General features: G+C 36.6%; 1 protein-coding gene across 2 annotated transcripts in view; it reads right to left on the bottom strand.

The window, feature by feature from the left end:
- The window catches only part of PREX2 (phosphatidylinositol-3,4,5-trisphosphate dependent Rac exchange factor 2), a 225,650-nt gene that overhangs the window by 153,795 nt on the left and 59,467 nt on the right, over positions 1-12,388 (bottom strand). The window contains exons 1-3 of one of the 2 annotated variants that reach the window (XM_039841812.1): positions 6,956-7,293; positions 6,612-6,713; positions 3,276-3,437 (exon numbers count right to left, since the gene is read on the bottom strand). In XM_039841812.1, the coding sequence (XP_039697746.1) occupies positions 3,276-3,437; positions 6,612-6,707 (258 nt within the window). In that variant the 5' untranslated portion in view covers positions 6,708-6,713; positions 6,956-7,293. Of the gene's footprint in view, positions 1-3,275; positions 3,438-6,611; positions 6,714-6,955; positions 7,294-12,388 lie in introns of those variants that run through there. The other variant, XM_039841811.1, reaches the window with a different exon arrangement.

Below are 12,388 nucleotides of genomic sequence, written 5' to 3'. Positions count from 1 at the left end.
CACTCCCACTTATTATGAAATTCTGGTCCCTCTTTTAAGTGGATTCACTTTCAATGGCCTTTTCCCGAACCACAGATCCTTAAATAACAAGGGTTATACATAAATCAATTCTACCTCAAGGTAGTAGACAAATTGTATCTGCCAGATCACCTTGCACAGAAGACAAAAAGAAACAGGTGTCACCATAACCTCTGCAAGACTCACACTCATGACATAACAAGGGAACACGACTTGAAGTCAATACATTGTCAGACACAAATTTCATCAAATGGCAAGCAGCAAACAGACTCCAAAAGCAGCAAGGGGTGATTTTTTTTTAAATGGTCTTGTAGCATTGTATTTCTCCACGTAAAAATGTAATCAGGAAGTGTCTAACTTCTATTGTTTCTTTTTACTTCCTAAAATACAATATTGCTTTGAATCTTATTTTTATCCCAACACCTTTATATATTAATAATTCCCCCTCTTATCTTTTATTGTGTTTTTTTTCCCCTTGATTTAAGAGATCAATCCCAAACAGGCCTATCGAGGACATGAAGCTGAATTACTAAGTGACATGTTTATTGAAACTCTTGTCAAAATCTTTCAGTATGACTCCAAAGATAACCAACCAGAAAACAGACCAAATGGTCCTTCTACGAAATGAATCAATGACTCTAATTAAACAGCTAATAAACTTCATTTCCAAGCACATTGATCGTTGCTGTATAATTACCTTCAGTAGAATATCTTGTGGAATATTCAGAATGTTGGCTAAGATATATGACTGAGATACAGTACATTATATTAATAAAAGGTAGAATTTCAAACATGAGCAATTAAAACAAACTATAGATTTTCTGTGGTGACAGTCACTATGTAAACGCTGACAAAGAACTAATTTGTATAACAGGCAAGTTGCCTGAGAGATTTCACTGTAAAACGTCTTCATTTGGTAGATGGGAAAATAAGACCCTAGCTAATTAAGTAACTTACATGAAATAAAAATCAACCTATAGTGAAAATGATACAGATCCATGGTGCATCCGACTCAGATGCCATTCAGGGGAAGGTCAGAGACTGAAGCAGGAGTGTCATGTCTGAGGCAGAGCTCACAGGTCTGCGGGAGCTCGCGGAAGGAGCCAGATGGGGAGCCGCTTCCCGTATTGGCCCACAGCCCCTAACCCCCAAAAACTCCGTAAGGAATTCTGCTCGGTAACGGGTCAGGCCATCTGACATCTGTCTGTGGCCCTGTCCTAACCTCAGGAAAGCCACTGGAAACATACACAAAGCTGTCTGTAAACTAAGCCACAGCCCCTGTTCGCAATTCAAAGAAAGCTCTTTAACTGTGCCTGCCTACTCCCAAGGCTGGACTTCATCCTGGATGATTAGTCCTTCTGTCTTGTGCACCTTGGGGGTCCTACCAGGTAGCGGCTTCTCCTCAACTTCCCGGAAGGGACCAGGTCTGAGTACCCGACAGCTTTCCGCCTGCTCTCTAAGGTGGTGGACGGAGATGGAGAATCAGGTTCTTATCACAAGCTGTCAGTCCCTCCACGCTACAGTCCCTCAAAGCCCCAAATCACTGTATGGCCGTGTCTTACACAATCATTTTCAAATCTCAAGGAAAATTTGTGTTGCCATTCTTTTTGGGGCCTGACATTCATATTATCTCCTGCTGGACCTGGAGCCACATCTGATTTCTCTCAACCAGTTTCCTCTGTCTCAACCCTCCATTTTTCTCCTGCACTCCAAGTGTAGCAAGGCTGGCGAGGTGGGGGAACCACCGCCATGGTTATATGTGACACAGAGATGGCCCGCATATATTCTTCCGTGGAATAACTGGCATGCGCAGTACAAGAAATATCAATACTCTTTAAATAATCACTCATTTCTGCAGTAGACTCAATTTTTAGGATTTACACATGGAGGAAACAAAATTATGTATAGATCTCATCTCCCTAAAATAGCAGAAAGGTCAGTTTTTTGTTTTCGTAAAAGGCCTGGCAGATGTCACTGACAAACTCTGCAATTTAAAGCAAGTTTGGCCTTTCTTTCAATATATGAGTGACAACAGAACAGCAAAAACAAACTTTAGTCCATTTTTCTCATCCCAGCAGGACAGCCGTTCCCCAGGAAAAAAATTACCATCATGAATCATCTGTAAAACACACAACCATTTTAACTGATTGAAATAAGTAGCATTCATGCTGAATGGGAGGTCACCCTGGATGCTTGAAATGGAAGAATATAAATGAGGAGGAAGCTAAGTCAGATCCCAGTTAGCATTAAAAAAAAAAAAAATCATGGGGAAGAATGGATAAATAGAATTAATAAGTTCCCGAGGTCAATGTTTGAGGTTTCTTTGTAAATCTGAGTGATATAATTTTACATCTAAATAGAAACCAACATATTGAAGATAAAAAACAAATCAATCGATTATAAAGCTCTGAAGACAAAAGCTCTCCACTTCGATTTGTATGATATAATATTTGGTTCGAAACATGTTAAAATTTCTTTACATTAAAAAAAAATCTCTTAATTTCTTACTTTATAATAATAAAAAAAAAAACCTAGTCTAAAGCTTATGCTCATCTAAATTAAGGCAACTAAAAGATAGAAAAATTTAGTTTATTTTTTTTTTATAGCACTAAAGTAATATAGGGCTCCAATCCCATGAAATTATTGAGATTCAAAGTTACCATAGTTGAAAACACATTAGAGATTCTAAAGGTCACTCTTTATTTGCTTTTTTGTTATTTTTAAAAATCTTTCTTTAATGAATTGGTAACCTATAAAATTTTTCATCGTGAATAGACCTTAAAAATCGCATCGGAGCCAGTTCATTCTTTTTAGAAATGAAGAAATTCACATTTAGAGAGCTTAAATGGGCTTAAAATGAAATTGATCCTCAAACACCTAATTCAGAGTCTGAAAATAATAATATCACAGCACACACATGGAGCCTTCCTTCCCGTCTTTACTCTCTCCAGAATTCAGGCTATGTACTATTGACCAAAATTAAGACAGGAAAAAGGATAACCATAATCTACAAATACTGAAATATCAAAACCTATTAACACATACAGTATCGACTTGCTCTCTCACAAAGCTTGAGGTTAAGTCAATTAACTGCCACTTTAAAGATATTTAAAATAATGACAGCGCTTTTCAGAAATGGTTATAGCCCCCCAGCAATATCTAAGAAAATAACCACTCCGGGCTCCATCCAATATCAATAATTCTACACATAGCATGAGAGATAACAAAACTATTTTAAGCTCAATTGTTGAATGTACCTCCCAGCCTTCAATGTGAGACTGCCATTCCTCCAATACTTCCAACTTCTCCATCTGTCTCTTGGCCTCATTTATGTTGGAGCAGACGGCCTTCATGGCTTGGAGGGCTTCCATCACTGCTGCGTAGTCACTGTGTTTCCTAGGAGTCCGCTTCAGCAACTCCTGTTTATACACAAAAAACAAATCGCCCTTTGATCTCCAGCTCTCTGGTACAGCAGGTTCAGGCTGACCAGGAAATGAAAACTGCAAAGATCATGAGCGCCACTTTCAGAAGTGACATCACAAACTCCACGAAGATTAAGGTCAAAAACAAAAGGTTGAGTCAATGAATAAGCGTTGCCCTGATATATATTTAGCAGTCACTTTAATTTTTTCCCACAAAACTACTGTGTTCTGAAAAACTAAATTAGAGTTCTCTTTTCAAATTGTCGAATATCTTACCTGCAGCATGTAATTTTTATAAGTTTGACTTTTGCTCCAACAGAAGTCCATCTTGATATGTTAATTTTATTTTCCTAGTCTTTAGCAAAATAGAAAATCTTTAAATGAATATGTCCCATAATTTCAAAAATAATTTTAAATGCCTTATTTTTAATAATCTTTCAAGAAACTGTAAAAACATTAATAAATAAAGCAGAACTTTTAAATAATCCCTTATCCGCTAGCAAAATAAATAATTTAGAAATTCCATAATACTCCATCAATAAAAGAGCAATTTCTGCTGTTTTTGCCAATAATTCGGGTGCATTCTCTGCAACGAATGAACTGTCATACTCCTCTCAATAGCTTTCTTTTCATTTTTGTTTTTTAGAATTTTTTTTTTTTTGGCTTTTTATATTTTTTTTCCATTCGGGATATCAGAACAAGAGTAATCTTTAATCTTTAAATATATTAAAAGGTCTTGTTAGTTGTTTAGAAGCACAAAATTAAACATCTTCACCCACTGTCTAGACAGTTGTGACCACATTGCTTTTTAATTAGTCATTTGTTTTCTTACTACAGTTGCCATTATCATGTAACTAACACAATTACAGAAATCCCACTGCAAGTCTTTAAAAGAATTTTCTTAATTCTTAACATACAGTGGGAAAATATGCAGTTGTTATACTTCTTGAGGTCTGTGATTGCTGAAAAATTCTGCCATAAACTTTGACCCCGCATTTGATATGTTCACACTCTATTCCGCAGAGTGAGCCCATCCCTTCCCCCACCCAAAATATACATTATATCACTCCCAAGACAAAGTTTAACATTATGCTGGATCACAAATCCATAAATGAGGTATGCAGGCTTGTCCAGAAATTCTAAAGTGTAGAAATATTTGTAAATTATATAAAAGGCTCAAGTCAGTCTGCAGGCTATGATTTGGGGCCCAAGGGGTATCTGAGGGTAAAGTCGAGACATGAATTTAGATAATGTGAAATAATGAGAGAAATAACAAGTAATCATCTTCTCTCGGTTGCTTGCTATGAACCCTGCGCTGACTGGCCAACCCAATAATTTCAAGTTCCACAAATAAGACGAACATACCTTTTCTTAACACATAGCCTAATCCCCTAATGTTTTTCTCTAAGTATATAAAACCATCCAAAATCAGAGAACATCAGCACAATTTTTCAGCTGATGGTACAACAAAGAAAAATATCAACACTAACATATTTATTACGCAATCAAGCAGTCTTTTCATGTTTCTTTGTGAAGATAATCTTCCGAGAAAGAGAAAAGATGAAGGTGCTCTGAATTGACCTCTTTCTTCCTTGATCTTCTTTTGAGGAGTCAGTTCAAACACCTGAGGTCATTCTTATCTGGAAACGAGTGATTGAGAACTACCACTTGGCATGATGTAGTTTTCTTAATATCACTGTCCTTTCTGACTCTTAAAACAAAGAAATCACTGGGATTCTGAAATCAGAGCCAGGAATAGCTGCCGTGATCAGTACACATGCAAATCTGAGTCAACAAGTCAGAAGTCTGAAGGGACTCTCAAAAAGACAGGAGTCACATTTGTACCAATTCTCTCAATCTGCTGAGGATGTGCCAAAGCTCTGCAGAACTGGGGATCGCTGTGCTACCCAATCTCTACGGCTTAACCAAGTGACTTTGACTTGTTTTTCAAAGGGAGAGATCCTTTTCAAAGAAATTTACACAGACACCCAATTTATGCAACTGACTTAAGTTGTAGTAAAAAGTATATTTTTAGTTCAAATCCATGACATTCATTCCTCAAAAAGTAAACCAATAACACCAGTTAATACACCTATAGAATTTCTGAGTATTTTTCTAAATTTAGATACCAAGTAGTAATTAATATATTAAAATAAATCAGATTCAAATATATAAATAATAATGGCTAACATTTATGAAGTACATACTATGCTAAATGATTTACATAAAATAGTTCCATCACTGATCATGCAATAATTTTTATACATGCATATATATGTATACACACAGATTGACATATACATATATGTACACATTCTTGTAGATATATGCTATAATTTCATCATCATCATCGCAATCATTGCTGCCACCACCACCACCATCACCATCGTCGCCCCTTTTGGTTCACAAGGCTTTAAGAAATTAGATTATGTGCCCAGTCAGGCAGCTGTAAGCAGACTACTTAGGATTTGAACTCGAAGCTCATATGCTCAACCACCAACCCAAACTGCCTATCCTGATGTAATAGTTCCAAAACACATCATTTCCGGAATCGCTATTCTAGTTTATTCATAGACTTTTGTGATACTTAGTATTTCACAATATGTTTTCCATAATAAAAATGTTGGTCGTTTTAATGAGGCGACGGATCTACGATCATTAATGACGCATTTCCTGTCTTCCACGGGCAGTGGGCTCTTAGCACTGTTATTCCACATTCTATTATTTATTGTCCCATGCGACCCACATCATTCCCTATGCTAATGACTTAAAAACTAGGCTCTGAAATTATGTAACTTTGACCTTAACTTCATTAGCATCGAGAAGTCACCAATGTCAGGGGAAATAAAAAAATCTACCAACAGAGAGAATCTGTTAAAGAACTCTGTAGATAAAGTGCTATATGATCCGGTCATAACGTATTTAATAGGATCTATCTTGAAACTAATGTATGTTTTCCACAAAGAACACTAAAAGTCTCTTTTCCCAAAAGATTCGTTTCCTGCTCCATACATAAATTAGTGACAAAATAGCCATTCCCCCACCAATAACTACAATCTGCTGTTTCTTTAGAATGTCAGATTATTTTGAAAAAAATTTTTTTTTAAAAGACCATCAGCAAAATACGCAGGTACAAGGAAAATGTTGCCATGAAGTAAACATATAAACTACCTTCAGAAGAAGGGGGTACTTGCATATTCTTTGTATCGGGGTTACTAAATATCCTTCCAGGGGAACGTCTGTGTTCTTTCGTCCTCCAAGGAGCATGCAGTTCTGGAGAGGAAATAAACATAATTAATTATATTTTTAAACTTGAAGTTGTAAAGCTTTCTTCTATCATAAAATTTTCTACTGAAAAGTTGTGATAGCATGTCTCTGTATAGCTTCTTTCTCTAAGAAGATCACATTCAGTCACAAATAACATTTACAGGAGAGAAAGAAAAATACTTTTGCCTTTCATATTAGTTCCAGAAACCAAAATATGTTTTGAACCTATATCTTGAAAACTAACTCACATAGATGCTCCTGAATATGAACTCCGAGAAAAAAGACAGAAATAGAGATAAGGATGAAGGAATGAATGGATGGATAGATGGGTAGATGGATGGGTGGATGGTAGAGGAATGGATGAATAAATAATAGACAGACAGACAGACAGACAGACAGACAGACACAGAGACCAAACCTGCTTATAAAGCGAGGCAGTGTTGTTTTGTAGAGGAACGGGCCCAAGACAGCTGGGTTCCATCCACGCTCTGCCACTGACTAGTGACGCAACTTGGATTAATTTCAGAATTCTAGTTTTCCTCTCTGTAAAATTGGCATGTTTGCCCATTGTGATCTCTAAGTCACTTTTAGCTATAATACCTCACCAATGATACCGGCCAGCCAGTGTCAGAGAAGGAGGTCAGATATCTCCACAGAAATAAGATAAATGGAGAAAAATCAAAATCAGCAAGCTGAGTGAGATGAAATAGAAGCTTCCATTTACCAACAAGTGAAAGTCAAGAGAAAACCAACCCTGATAAATGAACCCTTGATCCTCTTGGCATCTAGTCTTTGTTTTGTGGTTTAAGCATCAGAGCGACAAACAAACATTTGAAATTGATGCCAAGATCTGTTTCTGCAGTGCCTGTCAGAGCGACTGGCATAGAGGAAACAGTTAAACATTTCATGAAGGGAGCAAAGGGCCCCTCAAACATCGTGTTGATAATGTAGTAACTTTCCCACCACTATTTAAAAATATCGTCCTATATTCATTGAGAGGTGAGACCAAGTGCTGAGCAGGAAGGGATGTCAAAGGAAGGGTGACAGTAGCAGAATAGCACCCAATGTCCCGAGCAGCTCAGCTTCGGCTCCAATTTGTGTACCTAAGTCAGCAAAACCAACACCCTGCCTTCAGCTCCACCCAGACACCTCAAAAGACAGAGCAGCAGATGCGTGCTGTGGCTCAGCAGGCTTTCGGAGGGTCTAGCCCCTATTGCAATCAAGTTATCAAAATACCCTTTCCAAGTCAGTATGGTATTCCCCAAAGGAATCCAATGAAGCATAACTATCTACGTGTCATTGTAGTTCCAGTGACATTTCCATGTCCCACCCCATTACCTAGCTGTGAGCTAATGTGCCCTAAGGAACTCATGACTGTCTGACCCACTTTGATTTTCTTGTGTGTTAGTACTGTATAGATTATGAACTCTTCGTAAGAGCAGAGGCTGGTTGCCACTTTAGACTGGCTTATGAGAGTCAGCTCTCTCCTATGTATACATGAGAAATGTTTTCTAAATCAGCCCTCAGAGAGTTCACTGCTCATACAAACTTACTGAGGTGGCGGCATATTCAAGTACCCAAAGTGATAATATCATCATCCCAAATCTGTAAACTCTGATATGTTTTTTGAAGGGTCTTATTATCTCCATTTTATGGATAACAAAAATGACACCAGAGATATAATGAATTTTTTAAAGTTCTGCAGATAACTAGTGGCCACTTAGTGCCAGGACAAGAACGATAAAAGCTAAGTTGCTCCTACCAGAGTGTGCTGTAGGATAATCTAAAAGCAAACAATTTTAACTTGTGACTTTTTCAGTGTGGTTTCACACGATTGAGTTGACAAAGTAGATCAAGGTGAACACGTAGTCAGTTCTGCTGAGAACAGAAGGCACTCAATAAGACAGGGTTCTAACACTTTATAAAGAACCCTAAAATGTCAGTGGCATAAGAGCTTCTGGCCCTGGCAGGGAGAAGAAAGCAGGAAATTGTCTTGGTAAAAAAACAAAGAATACTGGGCAAAATTGTCAAAACAACAATTTCAGGGCTCTAGAAATCAACCAAAGTCAAACGAAAAATTCAGAAGTGTTTATGAAAAACTGCAGAACTTCAGGTGAGACCAGCGGGAGTCTGTGGCATTCTTGCCTGGGCTTCTCCCATCCTCCCTCGCCCCGGCTTCCCCCAGCCTGCCCCAACTCATCCTGCATGGTGGCACTATCACGGTAGCTTTGATCCTCAAATCTGCTGCCAGAGGGGACTGTAGGGGGCAAAACTCTGACACCCAGGGGTGTTGTCAATAAAATCAACACGCTCCATAGAGAAATGGGGAATGCTCACAGTTCTGCTAGACTGACACTGCCTTCTTGCTTGGGGCAAGTGTCAGACTGCACTTGCAGAGAAGAAATGAGGGGGCCCCATAAGAAAAATCATCCTCTGAATGTGCCCCTCCCACAGACTCATACACACAGATCCATAGATAGGATGGATATCGACGTTTGATCACCTCTGACAAATTAGCAAGTGATTGTTAAGATAAGGAGTCACAGGAGTGACCCCTAAAAACCAAAGACTAAATTATAAAACAAAAAACTGAGCACAGATATCAGCAGCTGCACATATAGGTTCTCAAATTAGGTCCAAGTGAGTTACTAAAAACAAAACAAATAGAGAACAATAACTAACCTCAGAGAAATAGACTTGATAAGTTAAGATGCATTTTGTAGTCCCTAGAGCAATTACCAAAAAAAATAATAAAACCACCCTAAAATAATTTTAAAAATCAACAGAGGAAGAGAAACAGTACATTCAAAATATTTGTTTAACACAAAGATAAACAGTAAAAGAAGAGCAGAAGAACAACAAAAAAAATGAGATATATAGAAAAACGTAATAAAACAATACACGTCAATATAACCATATCTATATGACGTTAAAGCTAAATGAACTCAACACTCCAATCAAAAGGCAGAGAATGTCAGACTAGATAAAGAACTAGATCCAACTATATGCTGTTCATCAGAAGCATGTTTTAGATTCAAAGTCATAAATTGTAAATAAAATAATGGGAAAAGATGTAACATGCAAATAGTAAGAGAACTGTGACGGCAATAATAATATCAGGCAAAACAGACGTTAAGAAAAGAAATACTCCTAGGAACAAAGAGGGACACTTTATGACAAGTAGAAACAGAAACACAACAATTTTAAATGCATACACATCTAACAACAGAGCCCTGAAACAGAAAACAAAACTGACCTAATTGAAGATAAAAGAGACAATTTAATAATTATCCCTGGACATTTCAATATCCCTCCCACAATAACTGACAGAACACCCAGAGGAAATGATATAGAAATATGAACGACGCTATTAATAAAAATGATCTCACATTTACAGAACACTATGCCCAATAGCAGTAGAATGTACTTACTTTTTAAGAACACATGGAACATAAAGAAAAAATAATAAATTGCAGGACAGACCACGTGCTGGGTCAATAAAAATTCTCAATGAATTTAAAAGGATTTAAGTATGTTTTCTCACCAGAATGGATTTAAATAAGAAACCAACAACAGGAAGAAATTTGGAAATTTTCAACATTGTGGAATAAAAATTTTTACTTGTTTAAACTATGATGTTTCTAAGATTTTACCCTGCACGCAAGCTAAAAAGTGAACCTGCCACAGATTTGTGGATACAGAAAGAACACATGAAATTCCTAGGGCACAGATATAGTACAGTTTTGTTTTGTTTTTTTCCTCATAGCAATAGCAGTAGCCAGAGTGTGATTATTTTGGAGCCAGTTTCCCAAGCTCCAATTGCCACATGACAACACGGAGAGGGCCAGATGACACATGTACCACAAGAGAGAAGACCTGAGATTAGGAGTATGAATCGTTCATAATGGCAGCAGAATATCTCTCTCTTTTGAGGCGGTTCGTGATACAAATATTACTTAAAAGATAGGCAGTCAATTCCTCAGCTCAGAAAATGTGCAGAAACACAAGAGGCCCATGGAGAACGGCCTCCAAAGACAAACTTCTAAATAAACAATGAATGAAAGAAGTTACAAAGGAAACCAGAAATTTTAAAAAACTAAATGAAAATGAAAACCCATGTCAAAATGTATGTAATGCCACTCAAGCTGTATATAGGTGAAATGTATAGCTTTAAAAACCTATATTAAAAAATGAAAACGAGCCATAATGAAAACTCTCAACAAACTATGAATACAATGGAATTTCATCAATCTTATATAGGACATCTATTTTTAAAAAAGCCTACAGCTTACATCATACTTAATGATGAAAAACTGAATGATCAGAAACAAGGCAGGTGAGTCTGTTCTCACCACTTCTAGTCAACATTGTTTGAGTTCTAGACAGTGAAAAGTGAAGAAGAAAAAAACTACATTGAAGAGGAAAAATTGCCTTTACACTCAGATGACATGATCCTATATGTAAAATATCCTGAAGATTCTACAAAAAATACTTCTAGAATTAATACATGAATTTAGATCACAGGATACGAGATATTGTAAGACATAAGTATGCAAAAGTCAATCAAATTTCTATATACTAGTAATGGACAATCTAAAATTTCAGATAATTCCAATCACAATAGCAAAAAAAAAAGAGTAAAAAGTTTAAGAATAAACTTAACAAAATAAGTATAACACCTGAACACAGATATCTTAAACATGACAACAAAAGCATGATCATAATGGAAAAAATTTAATAAAGTGAACTTCAACAAAATTTAAGACTTTTGATTTTCGAAAGATAATATTTTAAAATGAATACACAAACCACACTGGGAGGAAATATTTGCAAATTATATGTTTGATATAGGAGTTGTATCCAAAATAAAGGTACAGTTAGAAATAAAAGAAACATTGAAATTTAAATATGAGCAAAACATGTGAAAAAGCATTTCACCAAAAAAAATATATGAATGGCTAATAAGCACATGAAAGCATGCTTAAATTGGTCATTAGAGGTAGAACTACACATCTGCTGGCATGGCTGTAATCAGAGCTAACAATACCATGTGTTTTCAAAGATGCAGTCTTTACATGTTGCTGGTAGACATGGCACAGCCACTCTGGCAATTTCTTAAAAAGTCAATCATAAAGTTACTATGACTCAGCAATTCTACTCTTAGTATCTACCCAAGAGAATAAAATATGGATCCATACAAAGACTTACACGTGAATGTTCATAACAGCATTATTTATACTAACCCAAACTGCATATTTCCTGACTTTTCTATACTAACAAATATCTCTCCCTGAAATGACCTTTTACATGTAGTATTTTTAAGGTCCACCATTTTCATGGTCACTTGTTGACCCAATGTTCATAAACTGGCAAATGGATAAACATAATATGGTATATCCATTCAGTGGAATATTATTGAGCAATAAAAATGAGTGGAATATGGATATCTGCTAAAATAAGGAGGAACCTCAAAAACACTACTCAGTAAAAGCAGCCACGTATAAAAAGATTACATTGAATAATTCCATTTCCATGAAACCTCCAGAAAAGGCAAAACTATAGATACAGAAAGCAAATCAATGATTACCTGGAGCTAACAGTGGGAGTGAAGATCGGCTGTAAACAGGTATGAGGGGCTTTTGGGGGTAATGGAAGTATAACACAACTTGATCGTGGGGACG

The sequence above is a fragment of the Pteropus medius genome, unplaced genomic scaffold (genome assembly GCF_902729225.1).
Source record: "Pteropus medius unplaced genomic scaffold, Ma_sr-lr_union100, whole genome shotgun sequence".
In the NCBI taxonomy this organism is placed as follows: Eukaryota; Metazoa; Chordata; class Mammalia; order Chiroptera; family Pteropodidae; genus Pteropus; species Pteropus medius.
This window is presented reverse-complemented; position numbering and strand designations above follow the sequence as displayed.